This window comes from Corticium candelabrum, chromosome 19, assembly GCF_963422355.1.
Source record: "Corticium candelabrum chromosome 19, ooCorCand1.1, whole genome shotgun sequence".
Lineage (NCBI taxonomy): Eukaryota > Metazoa > Porifera > Homoscleromorpha > Homosclerophorida > Plakinidae > Corticium > Corticium candelabrum.
The window spans coordinates 4,570,052-4,592,551 of record NC_085103.1 but is presented as its reverse complement, the minus strand read 5'-3'; the positions used below and the strand labels follow the sequence as shown (position 1 = coordinate 4,592,551).

Genomic DNA, 22,500 nt, shown 5'->3' with positions numbered 1-22,500 from the left:
TCTGCAATTTTCTAAGTTTTCTCAATATTACATTGGAATTGGACTTCTGAAGGCATATCGATAGTCTCTTTCTCTATTGTCCTCTAAACTATGCTTCACTCGATCCACTTTCTACATCTCTCGATCTCTTGGCCAGCTGGTTCAAATAATTGTTTGTCTTTTCTCCCCAACAACTGAAATGTTCAAGAATCAAAGGAATGAAGGTAGCTTTGCATGACCCTGGATGCTGTTGATTTGAATATTTATTTTTTCTCCTCTTTTTGCAGCTACAAATCTGTCCTTTTTTGTTACTCTTACCACTGTGTCGCTACTAAATGGGTGTGCCAGAGAGAATTGAGTTCGACATTGGCATCTATTCCTGAATCATCTACTATGAGTCTGGACTGTCTTCACTGTCTATATATTGATCAGTGTTTTCCCCAGGATACCTCATAGGCGTGGCCAAATGAAATGCATTTGTGGGCGTGGTTATTTCAAACATGGGCGTGGTCATCCGACTGGGATTTGCTGGCTTTGCAGTGCAGTGCTAAAGCAACATAGGGTGCTTGTGTTTGGTCTAAAATGTTAGCTGTACAATATTTCTATGCGTGGACAGAGTACAACACAACCCTCTACGCCCCCGCTTGTTATCCGGGCTACTTTGTAATCTGCATACATGTCAAAACCTGCGTCTCCCACTTGATTCCAAGCCAATACAAATCACAAAATCGATTGTTATAGCTTAAGTTAGTAACTTAGCACTAGTAGACAAGTTCGCTAAGCAGTCGGTGACAATTTTCCATGCCGATATCGACGCTAGAAATAGAGACATGCACGTGCGCAGCCTATCGGCATGCTCGTCGAGATCTACAAGTTTTTCGAAACTGCGAACGTGTCTACACTAACCTGAGCAATGCTTTCACTAAGTTAGGCTTTGGGCCGATGCCGTCCAAGCGCATTTTGGCGTCTGTAATGATTGCATTGTCTTACATCCTGTGTAGGGTAACGCCTCCCAGATCGGCTTCCGTATGTGCCAAGATCGCCACTAGAAGAACGAGAAATTGGGCTATCACTTTAACAACATAATTCGACGCATTGATGTACTTTGTCTTGCGACTTCGTATTCTCTCAACGCACCAATAACGACTCCATGGCACAAACGGCTGCCTGGGGCGTGACTCGCATGCGGATTGGAATGTGGCCAATACGCCACCAAATGACGTCGGATCGGATTTGAAAAACGTCATAAGGATATTTTGGACATAGCGATCGGTATGACGTTGCTTTGGACTTTCCTCAACAACTACAGGTGTTTTATTCGTAGATACAAGAACGCAAACCAGATAGTAAGGCGTGGCGGGCATAAGTCAAGGCGTGGCGGCGCTAGTCAAGGGATGGCGGGAATGGGCGTGTCCTTGTAAGATTTAGCCAGGGCGTGGCGACCCGCCACGTCTTGAGATGCCTGGGGAGAACACTGAATTGATTCTTAGGTTCTTTTTTGTGATGCAGTTGCAAGTCCCTGAGACACTGACACCACTCTGCCACAAGATTATTGTGTTCCCACACAGGGCCTCCACCAAGCTTACAAATGAGGAGATAGTAACCGTCAGCATCCAGTTCTCTGCCACAGTTACAATGTGTTACACAAGATTTGAAAGGCATTGGTTGTCCTAGTCTCAGAAGAGCCGCTATCTGAAATTCACTCTTATTCATTGCGAACTTTTCTGAAGTAGGGACTGATTCTAACCAAGCTCCTTCTCCTCTTCCTTGTAGGGATCGTAACCTGGCAGCATCTCTAGCACCTTTTGCATATCATCAAAGATCAAATCTGCCCTTAGTTTGTTGATTCCTTGAGTAATTCGTTGTTGAAGCTTCACAGGATTTAAAGACAAATCACAAAGATTTGGAGCATTTCCCAAACTGTCATTCAAAGATGGAGACAAAGGTAAGGACAAAAAGCTGAGTTTAAGTAATATGCCAATGATTGAGATGGTAGTTCTAGGTCTGTTGAGTGAATAGTATCAACAGATTCTTGTAAGCTTGGGAAGTGGAGAGGTAACTCATGAATACTGTGAGCCCAACTTGCTACAAAGGCAATGCTTGATGATTCTTCCGTTGATATCAGCCCAAAACCTCTATGCTTGATTTTTAGAGTAGCTTGTCTCCATTTGCACTCATCAATTGACTCTAACTTAAAAATATTGTTAAATGTAGTTCTAGTCAATTCATCATGGATCTTTGCAGCAGGTTGAAGACAAGAAGGAACAACTGATCTAGCTAAGTGGTTTATCCTTGGTACATTACAATGTTGGAAAAGTAGTAGTGCACTCTGTGAATCATCCAATTCAGTTAACTTTGTGCATAGATCTTGGCCAGACTTAGAAATCTCAACACATTTTGACTCCACATAACTTGGACTTCCAATTGGTGTTCCTAGTATTTCTGTGCCATCAATTACCACTGGAATTTCAGCCTGGCTATCAAAAGACCCACTTGGACAATAGAGCTCTCACTTTCTATTACAAATAGCTAGATTTATTTTCTCAAATGATGCTTTGATATCTGATAAAACAGACATACAGCAATTTGATGGTCCTACAACGTAGATGTCATCAAGATAAGCCAAGATGGTTACATTAGGATGTTGCTGCTGTAGCAAAAGGAGATTTGGATGGATTGCTGTAGCAAAGAGCTGGTCCCAATGGGTCACCTCGATGAATTCCTTCCTCTGACTGAATGGTGACAACAGATTGATTTTTGGTGTATATCAGAGATGATGGCTATGAATACATTTGATGGACATGAGCTCTATCCCAGGAAAACATTTTGAGATTTCTGCCATGAGGCACCTCCTGCTGATAGAGTTGAAAGCATTACTGACATCGGTTTTAAAACAGACCATTCAGAGTTCTAATCCATAAGCAGCTGTATATGATACGTCAGCAACTTTGCTCCTCCAGCTGTTGCCACTCGATGTTGTATGGGGCTGAAGTACTCTGAGAAAGATGATCGTTCCTGTAAACATATTGCCCTAGCTGTAATCCTCCTTAAAGTCTCCCCGATTGCTATTGGACGAACATCTCCATTAGCTTTCGGAAGAGCTATTAGTCGAGATGCTGACAACAAAGGGATAATGTTAGGTGGAACGTTATCCTCAGCAATGAGAACACAAACAGAATGCAAAGAATCAAAAGTAGAATGATTGTCTTGCATGAACTTGAAATGTTCGTACCTCCATCTGGATGGACCACAACTTGAGCCTCTGGGAGCTTTTCACAAAACTTGCTCACACTAGATTTTGTCAGGATGAGTTGTGTTTGTCATCACAACAAAGATCTTGTAAAGGAGAACATCGAGAAGGATGTTTGATTTCAATTTTTGTATAGTCTCATTGGTGGCTGGAGCTAAGCCTTGACTTGTTAGAAGCTTAGCAGCTCTTGGCAATTCTTCACTTTTGACTAGCCTTAGAGCTTCCTTTATTTTCCGGTCAACTTCAGTAGATCCTGGAAGCGGTAGTAATTCTGGTCTACTTAGTCTGTCTGTTGGTCTGTCTGTGGGTCTGTCTGTTTGTCTGTTTGTTTGTTTGTTTGTTTGTCTGTTTGTGTGTCTGTCTGTCTGTCTGTCTGTCTTGGTGTGTGTTTGTTTGTCTGTCTGTTTTGTCTGTCAGTTTGTCTGTCTGTTTGTCTGTCTATCTGTCTGTCTATCTGTTTGTCAGCTTGTTTGTCTTTTATTTATTTGTTTATAGTTTCCTACCTGTTGTTTGTATGTTTGTTTGTGTTTGTTATACTTGTGTTTACCTATTTCTTGTTTGCTGATCTTTGTCTGTTTGTTTTATCATTGAATTTGTTTGCCTGCCACTCCGTTTCTTCTCTTGATTTGCTTGTGTTGCTATGAAGGTATGTCTACTGCTAGTAAGAATTTAGGAGATTGTTTTCATGATTTGTACGAGCCTGAATGGGCACGGCAGGCTGAAGTTAGCCAGGCACTAAATGTAAGTACAAAATATGCAGTTTGTATGTATGAGTATGTGGATGAGTTATGAGAGATGTATGATGAACATAGCACGCGAATATGATCAGTATGTTGTAGTGACAGACAGATAGACAGACAGGCAAACAGACAGATGGACAGACACAGATAGACAGCCAGATGGAAATACAGACAGACAGACAGACACAAACACAAAAACAGACAGACAATAAACAGGCAGACAGACAGACAGACAGACAGACACAAACACACAGATAAACAGACAGACAGACAGACAGACAGACAGACACAAACACATAGATAAAAAGACAGACAGACTGACAGACAGACATACAGACACAAACACACAGATAGACAGACGGCCAGACAGACAGACAGACAGACAAACAGACAGACAGACAGACAACAACACACGGATAGACAGATGGTCAAACAGACAGACAGACTGACAGACAGACAGACAGACAGACAGACGACTAATAAAGAGATAAACAGACAGATGCACTGACATTTACATGATTGCTGCTGTTTGATGATCTTAGTAGTGTGTGATACGTTTGTGTTAGGATTTATCTCAATGCCATAATGAACTACTGACGACGTTGAAGCTGCAGCTGAGTGACCCAGTGACTACATATTTTGCTTACTTCTCTGATGTCAAGGTTGTTTGTTGTTACAGTTTTTGTTGTTGTGTGTGGTGACTGCTGTGTGTTGTATGTACAGACAAAGATTTCTAAACATGAAAGGAAGGTTGTTGATTACGATAGAAGAAAAAGGCATTTAGAGGTATTTGGAGAAATGGAAAATGTGATGTAGTAATGCATTGAGATAGAAATGAGTACAGACAGCTGGACAGACAGACAGACAAACTAATAGGCACACAGACAAACAGACAGAGACCGATGGATGGACAAACAGACAGACAGACAAACAGAGAAAGACAGACAGACAGACAAACTAATAGGCAGACAGACAAACTAATAGACAGACAGACTGATCTCGGATAAAGAGTGCCAAACCACTCATTTCTAGCCTGTTCGTCTCAAGGATCAAAGAGAAGAGTTTTCAAGTCGTTGTCCAAATCATCATTTGCAGCTTCGGCCGCTAATGCCGTTTATGACTCTGTTCGCCATTGGGGCCCCCTTTCGTGTTTGATTGTTTGTTTGCTCTTCTTTTTATCTGCATAGTCTGCTGTCTACAAGTCATTGTTTGGTACTTCCCTCTTCGTGTCTTTGTGCCAATACTTTCTTTGTTTGAGTGTCGTCATCATGGATTGCATGGATCTTTATCTCGCGTCAGCGTAGGCGTCTTCTATGGTGGCCCTGCACGTCGTGATGTCCATCCACGTTATCAAGAAGACAGACAGACACTGTTCAGTTTTTTGTTCTTTAGTTATCATTGTAAGACCCTGCTAGGGTCAACTGTGTCGTGCATTGCCTAGTTTGATTTAGCCTGTAATAGTTATGATTTATGAAAATATACTACCATTGACAGACAGGCAGACAGACAAACTTAGTTCACATCATTATCATGTTTTGTAGCAATTACGGAAGGACAAACAGACAAAAGGCAAAATTAGTGACACAAAATTGGCACAAGCTGAGGCTGAATTTGAAGAAGCACGACACGTTTATGATGATCTTACTAATGAGTTATATGAAGAGTTACCGACATTCTATGACAGGTTTGAGTGCCAACAATAATGTACGTATTTGCTTATTATGAGTATTTGTTGTGTGTGTGTGTGTGTGTGTGTGTGTGTGTGTGTGTGTGTGTGTGTGTGTGTGTGTGTGTGTGTGTTGTGTGTGTGTGTGTGTTGTGTGTGTGTGTGTGTGTGTGTGTGTGTGTGTGTGTGTGTGTGTGTGTGTGTGTGTGTGTGTGTCCATCTGCTGTGTTTGTTTGCTTGTTTGTGTGTGCTTATGCGTCTTGTCTTGCATTTTATTTTGTTGCTTTTGTGTGTTTGGCTTTAATGTGTTTACTTGCATGTATGATTTGTGTGCATCTATGTTTGTTGTGTGTTTGTCTGTGTGTCTGTGTGTCTGTTCGTCTGTTTGTCTGTCCATTTGTTTGTCTGTCCATTTGTTTGTCTGTTTGTTTGTCTATCTGTTTGCCAGTCTGTCTGTTTGTGTGTATGTCTGTTTGTTTGTCTATCTGTTTGTCTGTTTGCCTATTTGTCCATCTGTTTTTCTGTTTGTCTGTCCATCTGTTTGTGTGTATGTCTGTTTGACTGTTTGTCCATCCGTCTATCCATCTGTCAGGTCTGTTTTTCTCTTGTGTGTCTGTCTGTTTGTCTGTTCATCCATTTGTTTATTGTCTGTCTGCCTGTCCGTCTATCCGTCTGTCCATCTGTCTGTCTGTCTGGTACCTCTTCATCTGCAGCTTATTCAGTACTCAGCAAATTATCTAACAATCATCCTAAAACATAATTGTCTCACTCACATCTTTTTTCAATGAGCACCTACCCATACCCTCATGATCTTTTTTCTCCACATTTTAGTCGAATTCCATTTTACGCATCAATATTTCAAAGCCTCTACTTGGCAGAGGCAGCGTTCCACTCAACAGTGACAGCTGTGAGCGTCACTTAATGTGACTACACGACGTTCACAATCAAACTGACATGTTTTGCATGCAGTTGAAAACACAGTTGAATGACTTGATGGACGTGGCTGCACAAGATGCTGCGACGAAGGTCCACAGCACAAGAAAACCGAGAATGTCGTCGCCTGTTTCAGCTTTGGCTTCAAGGCGAGTACAAATCTAATGTAGGAAATTTGTATAATGGATATTGAAGTAAATTATGATATACGCACGCATGTATACACACACGCACACAAACACACACACACGCACACACACACACACACACACACACACACACACGTGCACACACACACATGCATGCGCGTGCGTGCACACACACACACAATCACACACATATTCTCTGTTTATTCCACAACTTGATGTTTACCTCATAGTTGATATCAATTGTTAACAATTTTTGTGGGTGTTATAGCCTGGAGAATCCTCCAAGCGATGAGGCAAACATGGATGAGGATGTACAGCAAGATGCAGAGGAACACGACGTGAGCGAGGATCAGGACGATGAAGTAGCAGTAGAACAAGAAAAATCGCAGGAAGATGGAGAGGATCAAACGTCTAAGGAAGAGACGAAAGGGGAGGTGAGAGGTGTCTTTAAAATGCTGGAGTTTTGCATTAGCATGTCATCTTGTGTGTGTGTGTGTGTGTGTGTGTGTGTGTGTGTGTGTGTGTGTGTGTGTGTGTGTGTGTGTGTGTGTGTGTGTGTGTGTGTGTGTGTGTGTGTGTGTGTGATTGTCTGTTTGTTTGTTTACTTGCCTGTCCATCTGTCAATCTATGTTTCTGTTTTAATGCTCTCCTGTTTTTCTGTGTTTGTTTTCTCGTCTGTTTGTTGACTTATTTATTGGTTTTTGAAATACATAGCTTACTTACTTGTTATTGGTTCTAGCCTTCCATTCCTCAAAGGCGCGACAGCATTAAGAAGATGAAAGAGCTGGCAAAACCATCCGCACCTCCTAGACCGTGTCTGTAAGACTGAGTTTCATTGCAATGAGTGGACTAACTAAATCAAACAGCAGACAGACAGACAGACAGACGGACAGACAGACAGACAGACGGACAGACAGACAGACAAACAGATAGACAGACAGACTGATGGACAGACAGACAGACAGACTGATGGACAGACAGACAGACAGACAGACAAACAAACAAACAGACAAACAGATGGACAGATAGAATGACAGACAGACACACAGACAGACAGAGAACTCACTATTTAGCTGTAGTGCCTTTTTAATACTGATATTTACTGTATGGTAGTATTGATGTTGAAATAGATGAAAAACAGACAGACAGACAGACAGACAGACAGACAGGCAGAGACGCTGAAGCATACAATGCACATCAAAGACTTTCCTGATGACTTCATTGTAGCACATTTTTACTAAGCTAATTAATTGTTTAATTAACTAGCAATTTAAATGTAGATTTTACCTATTAGCTTGTCTGCATGTAGACCTTCTCATCAAGCTCCTCAAAAGCCAACCAAAACACCACCAGTCTCTCTCTCTGGACACGAAGATGACGAACAAGCTGAACAAACCGAACAAGCTGAGCCATTAGCAGCATCACTGCCAGAAGATCACGTGAGTTTGAGTGGGTGTGGTCAATGTTTAATATGCAATGCATTTAATAATGAAATGGGTGAATGGTGTTGAGTTGTGTGAACTGATGGTGAAGGAATTTGCAAATTTTTTTATTTGTTTGTGCTTTTTAGTTTTTTGGCTGTGTGTTGTTGTTGTATTTGTAAATGGGTGGTTTGTGTGTAGGCAGAGAGCCCTGGGAAAAGTGATGATGTGATTGATTCAAGTGTGGTCTATAGGGTTAGTGTACACACACACACACACACACACACACACACACACACACACACACACACACACACACACACACACACACACACACACACACACACACACACACACACACACACACTTAATGTACACACACACACACAAATGGAATGGCAAATGGGTAAGGAGCTGCCATTAAACGGTAATGCTTCCCAGCCAGATGGCTAGGGTCCTGTGCACTAAGCAGAAGCTATGGGCTGTGCTAAGCAATCTCCTGGAGCCTGGCCAGGTGCTCACAGGACACACACACTCACACACACACACACACACACACACACACACACACACACACACACACACACACATGCCACACACACACACACACACACACACACACACACACACACACACACACACACACACACACACACACACACACATGCCACACACATGCCACACACACACTAGCTGTTGATTTTGAAATTTGTTTAGGTGATCACAACGCATGAGTATCAGGCACAGGATGAAGATGAGCTTGAGTTTGAGAAGGGAGAGCTAATAGATGTCATGCCTTTTGATGATCTTGATGAACAGGTGGAGCATATTGTTACAATTGAATTCAGTAGTTGGCTGTGTATATATACTACCATACTGTGAAGAAAGTTTACGTGACTTTGACGATAGAGACACGTAGACAGACAGACAGACAGACAGACAGACAGACGGACGGACAGACAGACAACAGACAGACTGACAGATAAACAGACAGGCAGACAGATGGACAGACAGACAGACAAACAGACAGATGGACAGTCAGAAGGACAGACAAATGAACAGACAGATGGACAACATACAGAGAGACAGATTGACAGACAGATGGTCAGACAAACAGACAGACAGACAAACAAACAGGCAAACAAACAGACAGACAGACAGATGGACAGACAGACAGATGGACAGACAGACAGACAAACTGATGGACATATAGACATACACACACACACACACACACACACACACACACACACACACACACACACACACACACACACACACACACACACACACACACACACACACATACAGAGATGGACAAACATGCTGACTGACAGACAGATAGACAACAATAAAACAAATAGAAATAATCCAACTTGTTGTGTAGGACGAGGGATGGCTAGTGGGTGTCAAAGTATCTGACGGCATGAAAGGTGTATTTCCAGAGAACTTCACGAAACGTGTCGACTAGTTCGGATCTCTTTATGTGCACGTTGCATCAGACATTGAAATCAATTAATTATTGTGAGACTTGGTGGTCACTTCAGACAACTGACATGCACAACGTTGTCGTGCCAGTGAGGCACGCATTCGTTTGATTGCATATGATTGCAAACAAATGTTTGTAGACATGGAGTAAAATGTAATTGGTTTTAAACTACCTGTGTTCAGGATCAATAGAGAGTTGAATTGACATGAAGTTGATGTACTTGGCTTGCTGTTTGCAGTGTTGTTTGATCAGTGAGGATTATGTCATCTTGTGAGGGGATTGAGAGTAATGACTGAGTGAAGTTTTTAGATTTTGAAGTTTGTTTGTCTGTCTGTCTGTCTGTCTGTCTGTCGTCTGTGTCAGTCTGTTGGTCTGTCTGTCTGTTTGTTTGTCTGTTCATCTGTCTGTCTGTCTGTTTGTCTGTCTGTCTGTCTTTCTGTCTGTCTGTCTGTCTGTCTGTTTGTCTGTCTGTCAAATAAAATTTATTTCAAACATACATCTATAATACAATGCTAGCAAGGTAACTATATAAAGTTTTGTAACTACGAGAGTTTACTAAGACTAGATTTAAAAACAAACAAACATGTAACACTTAAAAGAGAACAATGCAGACTACCTGGAGCCAACTTAGTGGCTGAAAAACTGGGTAGAGCAATCTACAGTACAGTCAATGTCATTTGTCAAAGCTGAGATTTTTCTCATGATGACCTTTGTGTTGCACTTCTGAAGTTGAGTTGAGAATCTCTCTCCAGATGTCCAGAAACTCAGCAGCGTTACGTCAACCAAGTTCATCACGTGACTTCTTGGCTAGCCTTTCCAGAAAGTTTTTTCCCATCTCACCCCATCGTCCAAAATGTTCTATAACTAAGGGAATGAAACTGACTGTTGATCCACCTGGTAGATTTTCCTTTGCATATTTTGCCTTCTTCCTATCTTCCCTTCTTTCTGCAGCAGCATTATCTGACTCAGATGACCTTGGAAAAATATCAGAGCTCCAAGGGTGTGCCAGAGCTATATCCAGGTCAACATTGCAGCCCTTGTCGGGGTCAAATATGCCACAATGTCTGGTCTATCATTTGAATTTGGATAGTGATGTTGTGGCTCTCTTCGGTGGTGCACATTTAGCTCTCAAGACAGTTGGACCAAGTTGATGCTATGGCTTCATGTGACCAAACTGGCCCACCACCAGATTTACATGTTCACAGATGGTACATGTCTGTTTGTCTGTCATTTTCTTTCATTATGTTTGCATTTTGCTCTATACAGGGTTTTCCAAAAGTCTAGCTTTAGAGGGACATACTGTGTGATACAAACAAATACTTCTATGCTCAGAAATGTGCACGGTCTTGCGTTGAACTCATTAGAAAATGAAGTAAATGAACGTCATTTTGAACATGTATTGAAATTTATTAAATACACGGTAGTATTATCCTAGTGTTTTTTATACATTTTCTGTAGGGGCCAGACTTTTGGGACACCCTGTATATGGAGATAGTCTCATCTATTACCAATAGTTTTAACGGTTCCTAACGTCATACAGGAACCGGATGTTGTTCACGCCCAGGGTGTGGCCATGGTGGAACACACGGATATCCTCTTGTAACCACGTGGTAGCCATGTAGCCATATCCAGTATCTTGTCGCATACATTAGAACATTCAAATTTTACTGTGTTCGACCTCTTCCCATCAACTTTAATTAACCACTATCACCTGCATCCATTTGGACCTGGACGCACATGTACAGCTACAGTATTGTGTGATTGTAATGAGGCAGAGATCACACCAGATACACCCAGGTGTGCTCATAGAGCACTATAGGTGCCCTAGTTGTACCATATGCTACACCATGCACTAGATCCAACCCAATTGCTGGTCCGTTGGTCTCCCAAGAAAAGACAATTTTCTAAATCGCTTCACACCATTCGTTGTATCCGAATATTCAGACATATTAGTATTCTCTGATATGCAAAAGTCGGATCCTTCTGTTTCCTTTGTAGGAAGGGCTTAGATAACCTAGTAAACAAAAATGCCATGCCCTACAGTTTCCAACCATACTACTAAAGATCGTCGCGAGGGTTCAAAGGACAGTGAAGATATTTCTGATTTTTGAAGTTTAACCTTATGTGTATGGTGTGCCGTTTTTACCAAAACAAGCGCCTACATCATCTTCATGATAGTAAAGTCATATTGGGCGTGGTCTAATTAAGTTAGAGTGTTGTGCTGCATGTCAACAAGTGCCTACTAGGCAACCATTGCTTCTCTAAGGTTTCAAGTGCATAGTGACTATTGGGCGTGGAATAGACCCTAGACATCCAGCTCACACATGTACATGTGATGCAGGCAGCTCTACAAAAAGTGTGATGTCAGCTAGTGCTTATAGATAGTACAGCAAGCAGTCTGCATATGGTAAATGTGATTCCCTTTTACTTTCTCTTTGCATAGTCTATATGTGTTTTCCCAATTCCTGCCGGGAGGCTCGGTTGACGACCTTCGGAGCAGTTGTATGAGTGGGTGTTGGCAGGGAGAGGTGCACGTGGGGAATTCTCTTGCGACACATCCATGTTTACCTTTGCACAAGATAACGACATCTGTGTAGTAATATCTAGGTGGAGTATACTTAGTGTGTGAGGTGTGGTCCTTTCCCAATTTTTTCTTGGGATTGGGTGGAGGTGCTGTGCTTGTTATATAAGTGTGGGTCGCTTTGCTAGTTGCATTATGAGCTGGTGTATGTTGGCAAGCTTGACAAGAATCGGGAGTTGTGAAGGAGAGATATACTTGAAGGTAAGTGGTAACTAGCATTGTATGTATGTATAGTTGTTTTGGTTTTGTGTGTGTGTGTTTGTTTTTTCGTCTGTCTGTCTGTCTGTCTGTCTGTCTGTCTGTCTGTCTGTCTGTCTGTCTGTCTGTCTGTCTGTCTGTCTGTCTGTCTGTCTGTCAATCCGTCTGCATGCAGTCTCTCTGTTTGTCTGTCAGTTTGTCAGTCGGTTGGTTGATTGATTGGTCATTCTGTATGTGTGTCTGTTTGTTTAATTAACAGTCTCTTACTTTTTTAGTGCAATCAACAACATGAATACGACACTGCAATTACTTCTACTGACTGCTGCTTTTCTACTACTTTTACCCTCAACTGTCCACAGTTCTTGTCGTCATCCAGTTAGAAGACACAGACAAGGCCTACTGACGCTACACAAAAAAGGATGTAAATCTCAGACTGTGCAACTGGCTGTGTGTGCCGGTGGCTGCTCATCCGTGACATTTCCAGAATACATTCTTGGCAAACTAGAAGCCAAGATGAGATGCCACTCGTGTGAACCCAAGAAGATGGTCGAGAGGTCGATTAAGCTGCAGTGTGGTTCGACCGAGGAGATTGTGACCTACAAGGAAGCCTCTAGATGTGAGTGTAAATATTTGGGTGAATGTCGAGTCGGATCTAGGAAGAGACGATCACTGATAAAGATGGAATGACTTGTGTAACATCTGGTCTCCGACTCTAATTCTAAGTAAAAATGCGACAAAGTTATATAGATTACTGACTCGATCTAGAGTTTATATATGATGTAAACTTGTATTTAGAAAGTTTGGATGTTGTATTTTTAGTGAATTAGATTGCTAAATGTGTATCGCATTGACTGTTTTTAGTGTATATATTGTTGTTGCCTAGGTATGTAAGACATGCTGTTATACTATAATTACTATTTATTCAACAGTATTGGGACTCTCAAACTAAATCTTTACAAGATGCACACACACACACACACACACACACACACACACACACACACACACACACACACACACACACACACGCACACACACACACACACGCACACACACACACACACACACACACACACGCACACACACACACACACACACACACACGCGCACACACACACACACACACACACACACACACACACACACACACACCTTCAACCTTCAACTGCCCATCCACATGGATGATGGCGAAACGTAAAAAGCGTAAGAAAAAGGAAGTCACTACTTGGTAAATACGTCACAAATCTAAATACATTGATGAAATTTATGTCTTTTCTTGTCACTCTCTCGTGTGAATAAACGACCGCATCTGTCGCACTTGATTCCGGCCTTTGTTCGTTCCCGGGGATTTAGGCGATTTTGTCCTCTGTTGCAATTGTGTCCTTTTCCCCTGTTTGTGACTTAAACAGTCGCTTGCAGGTAGTGCACAACAGAGGCTGTTCGTCTTGACATCTGCTGGGATCGGCTCTGTCACGAGCCTTCTGACTACTTTGGGCATTTTCTAATTCTACTCTTGAAGTGACGGTTGAGTTAATTTTGCTGGCACAGACGTTCTTCCACTTCTGCCTGTCCTGCGTAAGCTGGGACCAGGTGCTTGCTAGGCCAACCATTTTAAGGTCTTTTACAATTCTGTCTTTCCACCTTAGTCTGACCCCATGCCCTGGACGAGTTGATGGTAGCCACGCATGAAGCAGCTGCCTGCTATGGGGAGACGATGATCTTCCATACGTTCTAGATGACCAAGCCATCTAAGCCGCTGAGCTATCAAAGAGTCTTCTGCGGTTTCAAGATTGCCAAGCTTGTACCTGATGTCATTTGATGTGATTCGTTCCAATTGTTATTTGAACTTGTCTGTACCCAGCATGAAACGTTGACATTGATTTGTAAATGTGACAAGCCTTGTGATATCTCTTCTAGTCACGGCCCAAGAAGATGACCCATACAGTAGAACTGATAGAACAGTTGACTGGAACAGCACATTTTTTGTTTCAGATGTTACATGGGGAGACTGAAAGACAGCGTCTTTGAGTGCTCCAAAGCACTTTCCTGCTTGTGCAATTCTTCTGTTATGTCCAGGTCTAGACTCAAATCATCTGATACGATAGAACCGAGATATTTGAACTGTTTTACGTGTTGCACACTGCAACCGGGAATCCCTATATCAATATCCCCAGCATCTTCAACACACAGTTTGGGAACATAAGTCATCAACTTTGTCTTTTCATAACTCACCGTCAACCCATAGCTTGCAGCAATCGAGGCAAAGTTTTGGATTGATGCCTCTGCACTCTCTCGTGTTTCTGTTAGTAATGCTGAGTCATCAGCAAACTGCAATTCCATTACCATCCCATCGAGAGCGTTCTTTTTTGATATTCTCCTACCAAAGACTTGGTCATGTCATACTTGAATGTAATGCCTGTATCTTTCACTTTCTCTCTCCACTCTCTCATGACACAGTTGATGTATAGATTGAATAAAGTTGGTGCCAAAACACATCCCTGCCTTAAACCATTTCGTACTTGAATTTCCTCTCCAAGGTTACCCTCATACTTGACTACCGCTGACATCTGGTCATGAAAGGATCGAACAACTGTAATCATTGATGATGGAATACCTTCTTTCTTCAGAACTGAATAGAATGCCTCTCTAGGTACAGAGTCATACGCTTTTTTGATGTCCACAAATACTGCAAAACCTTTGGTGTTGTGCTCTCTTGTTTTCTCCATTACCTGTCGTAAGCAGAAGATCATGTCTTCACAGCCTCTTCCATTGCGAAAACCGCATTGTAACTCTAAAAGACGAATTTCTGCAAAGTCAGCTAGGCGACATTTGAGAATTCCAGCGACAGTCTTCTCAACAACATCTAAAAGACTTATTTCTCTCCAATTGTCACAGTGTCGGAGAGACCCCTTTTTAGGAATGGGAACTATGATTGCATCTGCCCATTTCTTCATCACACGTCCTTCTTTGAACACATCATGCACCAAGTCAAGAAGTGCTTGCTTGAAAATAGGACCAGAACATTTTACCATTTCAGGTAAAATACCATTAGTACCAGCCGCTTTGTTTGGTTTTAATTAGCATCTCAATGGTTGACGTTAGCTCTTCCAAGTCAGGAAGGCGAGTCAGGTCAATGACCTCCTCTTGTTGTTTCAGGTTCTCTATATGAGGCAGATCAAAGGTAGTCTCAACGTTCAACACACCAGTGAAGTGTTCAGTCCACCTCACTATAGTCTGTCCTCAACAGTTTCACACATGACACCATCTTTTTGCTTAATTTTGGTGATCTGTAGTGGCCGAAGACCTGACTTACCATGTTGCATATGTTTCACACATTTCCACATATCTTTGGCTTGTGTGATATTTGACTACCTAGAAATCTGTACAGGATCCAGGTATTTTTGAAAGAGGGGGTTTACCGTTAGCAGTTATTTATAGCATTGCTAATTTTCTCTATTCTAATGAAATTATATAAAATTATATAAAATTATTAACTTAAACCACGCTTATTAGAAAAAAAGGAGGTTTAAACCCCCTTAACCCCCTCTGGATCCGGCCCTGAGGTCCAGGCATTTCTGGCGCGTCGTACCTCTCTTTGAACCAACTTTCGATTCGAGACGAACCTATCTCTTTCAGCTTGTTCTCTAGTTAACAACCACCTCTGCAAAGCCTCATTTCGATTGTTGATCAAAGGTTGAAGGGTACTGCTAGCGCTAACAAACCGATCAGGTGTATTCTTTTTGCCTGTGCCTAAGACCTTGCTTGCTGACTCCAATAGAGAACACCTCAGACAAGACCACTTGGCCTCCAACGTGGCTGTTGAACTCCATGTAGATTGTATCATGCTGTCCATCTCAGAGCAGAAATTTTCTTGAACAGCAGAGTCACTAAGCTTGGACACGTTGAAGCGTTTGGTAATCACACACACACACACACACACACACACACACACACACACACACACACACACACACACACACACACACACACACACACACACACACACACACACACACACACACACACACACACATGGTGTGCCATCATGCAATGCTAAATAAACAATTGCTTCAGCTAACCAGGTATGTACAGTACGTATACCAAAAATTTAAGTTCTTGTACAAAATGCATCTGCTTTCTACTGCCATTTATATTACACCAATGGGTTTGCTTTATTACGTTGCTAGCACACTGGATCTTGCTAAATGTGTACTAAAACGTAATGCAAGTATGTATACTCCGATTGATATCAAAGTTGGTAAATAGCTCACATCACATTGTTAGTTCTATTTATAGAAATGAAATAGATGGACTTTGTTGAGTTATTGGGTCTGGAATCTGGATGGCGTCGTCGATGTCATGCAGTTGGCCAAAAAGGTACATAGAATCTAGGATTGTTTGAAGTTGTTAATTTTTCTGCCATTACCATGTCGTCTTAGTGATGTAAATGTCTGTATGTATACATAGGATGGTTATTAGCTACGATCGAAATGTTGTTGCAAAATAGGCGTTGTACTAATTGCATTACGAGGGCATGCGCCACACCTTTCTTATTTTTTGTACTGTACATACAGTACAGTGTACACACCTGCTTTTAGCCTCGACCTCCCAGACCCGTATAGCGCCAATTCAACACGGGTCTGGAAGGCCGAGGTTATGTGCTAATAGCGATAAATGACTAATTAATATTAATGAATAATGATTATTTATTAATAATTCATTGATGAACGCTAGGTTGTTAGTTACCGAATTCTGTCATGAATTCAGTTGTGATCATGAGATACAGTCACGACACTCAAGTCAGTGAGCAATTCAGTCAGATCTAGATTTCCGTGCAACAGCACACACGTTTGTGCCTATCTATCAGTCGCTAATTGTTCAGTCACAAGTTTAGTTAGTCACTGTCATTCGCTTTCTTGCGAAGTAATATAAACAGTGGACACTTTGATTCTGCGGTTAAAGTTTAATTAATAAATTAAATTCTGTGCATTTTCAGTGTTATTAGTTAAAGTCAATGAGCTGGAATGCTGTACACTGTACACAAATACACGCAAATGATACAAGAGTACAGTGTACTGTACCATCACCCACACTTCTAAATATCATGCAAGTATGTGTATTAGGCAGTACCGCTAACATCCGCACTAGTCTATTTATAGAAGGGGTGGTCGTGTTGCTACTTATAATCCGGGCCATCGAGCACAGCAAGCCAGAGCTCTACGTGCCAGTAGTTCATACTGTTGAGGTGGAAGGAGCCGCATTGAGTCAAGAACCCGGTAAGTACAACAACGTGATTTTTGGGTTTGGAAGTCACTGGATGTAGAATCTAGATGGGCGTGGTTGCTGTCAACTGTCATCTTGTTGCTTCCTTGTGTGTCACGACGTGTTGACTGTATGTACTTGCAGTTGGCAAAAAACGTTTAGATAGTCGACTGTCCGAAATAAAGAGATTGGGTGCTGGTTTTTCTGTTCGTTACTGTCTCGCCCAGTGATGGAATTGTTTGTGATCTGTAGCCATGTGATGCAGTCGCACTCTCTCGATGTCATGCTAGGATTTGTTAGCTTTAGACGGTGAGCCCATAGTCCCGAAATGTAGTAGTAAAATAGGCGTTGTACTAATCGCATTAGGAGAGCGCTGCATGCATACACACCTGTCTTAGTTTTCTCTTAATATAACCGCGCGTGATGTTCATAACTTCATTCATTCATGAATGGTAGGTAGTTTGTTCCGAGTTCATTCATGTATTCAGTTGTGAGATCCAGTCGGTGAGAAATTCAGTCAGGATTCCGGGCGTAGTGAGGACGTCAGTCACATACCTGTGTGTATCAGTCGCTATTTGTTCAGTCACAAGTATAATCAGTCACCCGCTTTAGTACAAAGTGATTGAAAACAGCGGCCGCTTTGACTCCGCGGCAGCTCCGCGGAATACAAACTCAATCAAAATCATCCTGTGACAGACAACCTTCTAAGAGCGGCGTTTCTAGCCTGAATGCTACAACAGTCTCTGTTGTGCGTTGTTTGTCATCAATTTTTTCCATTCTTTTTCTTTTGTCTGCGCCTTGACTGTCTTCCATACAGAGTCTAGGGTATGGGTGGGTCACTGGAGTGTATGTTCTACTTTACTTTAAATAGTAGTAAGAGATCTGCTGAACTCAGCAGGGAAACATTGTCGCTGAGTTCAAGTTCCATAGATACCATACCTAGATATCAGTGTGACTGACCTCTTGATACAAACAACGTGGTCTTATTTAGTGTATTACATAAATGAGATAGGCACTTGTCTTATATTAATTTTCTTGCATGACACCCTTTTAGTATAACAATAGATATGTAGTTGCAACTCACAACTACAGTACACAAACAGTTGCTGAAGGTATGTATAATATACAGGGAGATGTACTTGGTGAAGTGATAAGTTTGAGGCAGGGGTTGAGGTCACATGACCTTTATATACTAAATGTATGTTAATTAATTATGTAACGTGGGAAGCAGTCCAAAGGTCAAATGAACAAGAGAGTTGACATTTTAAATTTGGGAATTTGGCTATTTCAGGCACTATTAAGGTCAACAGTGCAAGTGGAACAGAATTCCATTGTCTTGTATATATAGGAATTAAGTAGTTGTGATGCATAGGTATGTTTCATATGACTGAGTTTTATCGTTGTTGATGTGCTAAGAATTAGGTTGTGTGTGTGTGTGTGTGTGTGTGTGTGTGTGTGTGTGTGTGTGTGTGTGTGTGTGTGTGTGTGTGAATGTCTAGTAAGCAAATATGTGCGCAACAGAAACTCTGTCACTGAAATCAGGAATTGTGAATGATTATATCATACACTAAGTTACAGAATCATATAGTACAAAATGAAAACACTGGTATACACAGTGTGGAGCTGGACCTCTAAGAAACAGTAAGTTGTATCCAAAACAACAGCCAGCCATCCAGCGATCCAGCCAGATAGACAGACAGACAAACAGCCAGGCAGATAAGCAGACAGACAGACAGATAGACAGACAGACAGACAGATAAGCAGACAAACTAATAAATATAGATACATACATACATACATACAGGAGATGACAAGCATACCACATGATAAATAATCCACATTTGCTCACACATCTAACGTCCCTATTGCATCTGCAGTCACCATGTCAGCATGAGTAATATCATTATCGATCTCCAGACTCGCCACCGTAGGAATCCCATGCTGTCCAGCCTCGGTGACAACCTCCTCTTCTACCTCTTCCACCGCCGCCGCAATTGCGACCGCATCCGCTTCTATCCCTCCATCCCCAGCAAACACCGTCCCGTCATCTTCATTGCTACTGTCTGAACCTGACGAACCTGTTCGCCGTCGTTTTCCTCCATAGTAATTCCCGTCCACAACTTTTCCTTTTTGAAGCAACTCGTCTGTATTAAAAACGTCTCTCTCAATATCCAACTGATCAATGCTGCTCATGTCCTCCGAGTGTAGCCCGACTGTTGATGACGACGTCGTCAATCTCACTTGCAGCAACTTGGAACGAGAATGGCCGTGAACATACTTATACCCACTGTCTCTGACAAGACAACGAGCACGAACAAATAGTTCCTCTCTTTGTACCAAGAGTGTCGGATCACGCATGCAGAGCTCTGCAGCTGCTGCATTGACTGCCATTTCGTGGTTATTCAGTTCTCCGCTTTTCCTTTTCTTTGAGTTTTTTGACCGTCGGCCATAAATAGCAGAATACTTGCTGATTATTTCTTTGTGTTCTTCGTCCCAGTCGATGCCTGTCGGTAGGCCCACGATACATTTGGTGGGAATGTTAGTTGGTGGAGACTGCGGTGCTGCATCTTTGGCGATGTCCGCAAGAATGGGCGACACGAGTATTTCGGGAAAAGTCGGCACGTCCGTCTGAACACCAACATCCACAACATCTAGCATATTATCAAATAGTCAGTTAACTGTAGTGCTAATATATTGATATCAATATGACAATGGTAATATATAAAGGCAATAAATTAATAATTAATGTTAATTATATATAAAGGCAATAAATTAATAATTAATGTTAATTACTAACATAGTAATCTAAGAGATAGCAATTAGGAATGGCAATTGGTAAGACGTTCAAACCTTTCAAAAGTAAATTTACAGAATTGTAAAGCTTTGACTATCCTCGGAGTCCTACAACCTGTTAGCGCACTACTACAAAAGGTGTGACGTTCGCGACGTTGGTGCCACTGCGAGATTATTCCGATAAACGTTAGAGCGCACGAGCAATTCACTTACTCGATTTTAGCGCGAACTGCTGACTACCGAGAGGGTCCGGTAGCCCGTATGTTGTCCTCCAATCCTGCAGTGCGCGCGTGAAGCGTCGGACGTGCAGCGGTTTCGACGCGAGTCCGACGAGTTGGATGATCTCGCGGAATTCTTTGTCGCCCGACTCGCACAACTGTCGCACGTCGTCTCCTCCCTGCTGCAGAAAGTTGGGCAGATATTCGATGAGGTTCGCGCGCTGAAGAAGATGACGGAGCTCCGCATGCCGCGGGGCTGAGGACGCCGAAGGTGGAGGTGGTTGGGCAGCCATAGTGGCCTGGGGCATGGGCGATGGAGGAAGGCGCTCGGTTGACCAATCACCACGTAGTCACTTGATCACGTGATTAATGTGTACACCACGTGAGAGTTACATACGGGTCTTATCAAACAAAGTTCGGGTTTCCAGATCATTCGAAAACACGCAGCATATAGAAATTACACTATTTAGTGTGTAACCCATAAATTGAAATAAGGAGCAAACAATTGGATTAATATTAACTAAATCTATGGCAAAACAGGCAATAGACAACTACGCATGCGCAAATTTATTTACAAGGCGGGAAGCTGGTTTGAATGGAGACAGTAGAAGGAGCCATTCGAGCTCTAGAAGGCGGTGATTACACGAAACTTAAAGAAATCGTATGTAGCGAGATTCGAGTGACGACAAAATCTCTCAACTCTGTTTCGTTTCATTTCATTTTCATTCAGAGCGCCAGATCAAAAGCCGACAGCGAAATTGTCGAGTTTTTGCAGTCGCTGAGCAAGAAACAAACCGATAGACTATGGCTCGGTTTGCTACAAGCGTGTGGAAAGACACTGCGGCAAGATACATTTAGTTTTGAGGCTGAAGATGTTGAAGATGAAGACAAAGCAGCAGACACGGTTAGAAACTTGTTGGCGTCTTATTAGGGTCTTCATTGGAAAGTGATGTGACAGACCTGCCAACCTAACAGTGTCAAAATGCGTGAGTTTGCAGGAAAAATGCGCTAGTTTGAATTTTTTTTAGACACGCCTACAATAGCATTAATATCAATAAATTTATATCGTAATAAGTGTTAAATAATATTTAAATAATATCTAATTATCAAAATTTAAGTATTTGCATGCCTGGTTGGTTGGAGTAGAAGCCATTAATTAATTAATTAAGTTATAGTGCAACAAATGTATAACCGATTGATTAATGTGCTTAATTAGCGACACACAGTATCAACACCAATTACTAAACATAATAGTTAATTAATTAAACACAGAACTTGTACTGTACGTACTACTGCCTGTTATAAAAATCTGAGAACAAAGTACATGCACATTCTCGTGGCTAGTTGGGGTGTTCTGGATTCTATTTTCTTGTGGCCTTCTTTGATCGCTTTTCCAGCAATACATATGGTAATCTGGTAGCCAGCCCCCTTTTCTAGCCTCGTCCCCAGACTCACATGAGCCTGGCAGTCTGAAAGTGTCATACGGGAACCGGACACTGCCAGGATCACGTGAGTCTGGGGACGAGGCTACCCCTTTTCCACTTCTGACTGACTCCTTCTTCTATGTCGGTATTTTGACCAAGTATGTTATGAAAGAGCTGGATGAAGAGAAGGGCCGGCACATAGAAATTGATATTGGGATATCAAATATGTGTGCGTACACATGCATGTACTAAAACTGTAGGGTACAGTTACACAGTACAGGCGCGCCCATCATTTGGTCACACCTGCCAATGGTCAGAATGCGGGAGATTTGATGCCAAATGCGGGTAGGCGGGAGAAGGGTCCCAAATGCGGGAGTCTCCCGCTCAATGCGGGAGA

At 42.1% G+C, this 22,500-nt stretch overlaps 2 protein-coding genes across 2 annotated transcripts in view; one reads left to right on the top strand and one right to left on the bottom strand.

Moving 5' to 3' along the window:
- LOC134194753 (myc box-dependent-interacting protein 1-like) overlaps positions 1-9,846 on the top strand; it is a 10,829-nt gene extending 983 nt beyond the window's left edge. Inside the window, exons 4-15 of the mRNA XM_062663708.1 lie at positions 3,876-3,970; positions 4,536-4,631; positions 4,693-4,755; positions 5,511-5,653; positions 6,467-6,542; positions 6,605-6,717; positions 6,986-7,151; positions 7,457-7,536; positions 8,027-8,156; positions 8,340-8,393; positions 8,856-8,957; positions 9,526-9,846. Coding sequence (XP_062519692.1) covers positions 3,876-3,970; positions 4,536-4,631; positions 4,693-4,755; positions 5,511-5,653; positions 6,467-6,542; positions 6,605-6,717; positions 6,986-7,151; positions 7,457-7,536; positions 8,027-8,156; positions 8,340-8,393; positions 8,856-8,957; positions 9,526-9,609 — 1,202 coding nt within the window. The 3' untranslated portion in view covers positions 9,610-9,846. The remainder of the gene's footprint in view (positions 1-3,875; positions 3,971-4,535; positions 4,632-4,692; positions 4,756-5,510; positions 5,654-6,466; positions 6,543-6,604; positions 6,718-6,985; positions 7,152-7,456; positions 7,537-8,026; positions 8,157-8,339; positions 8,394-8,855; positions 8,958-9,525) is intronic.
- A 9,351-nt stretch (positions 9,847-19,197) lies between these two features.
- Positions 19,198-20,972, bottom strand: LOC134194628 (NAB transcription cofactor mab-10-like). Its single transcript, XM_062663570.1, has 2 exons — positions 20,675-20,972; positions 19,198-20,319 (listed from the first exon to the last, which is right to left on the bottom strand). Exons 1-2 carry the CDS (start codon positions 20,970-20,972, stop codon positions 19,514-19,516), a joined length of 1,104 nt encoding a protein of 367 aa, XP_062519554.1. The 3' UTR covers positions 19,198-19,513.
- Between the last annotated feature and the right edge of the window lie 1,528 nt (positions 20,973-22,500).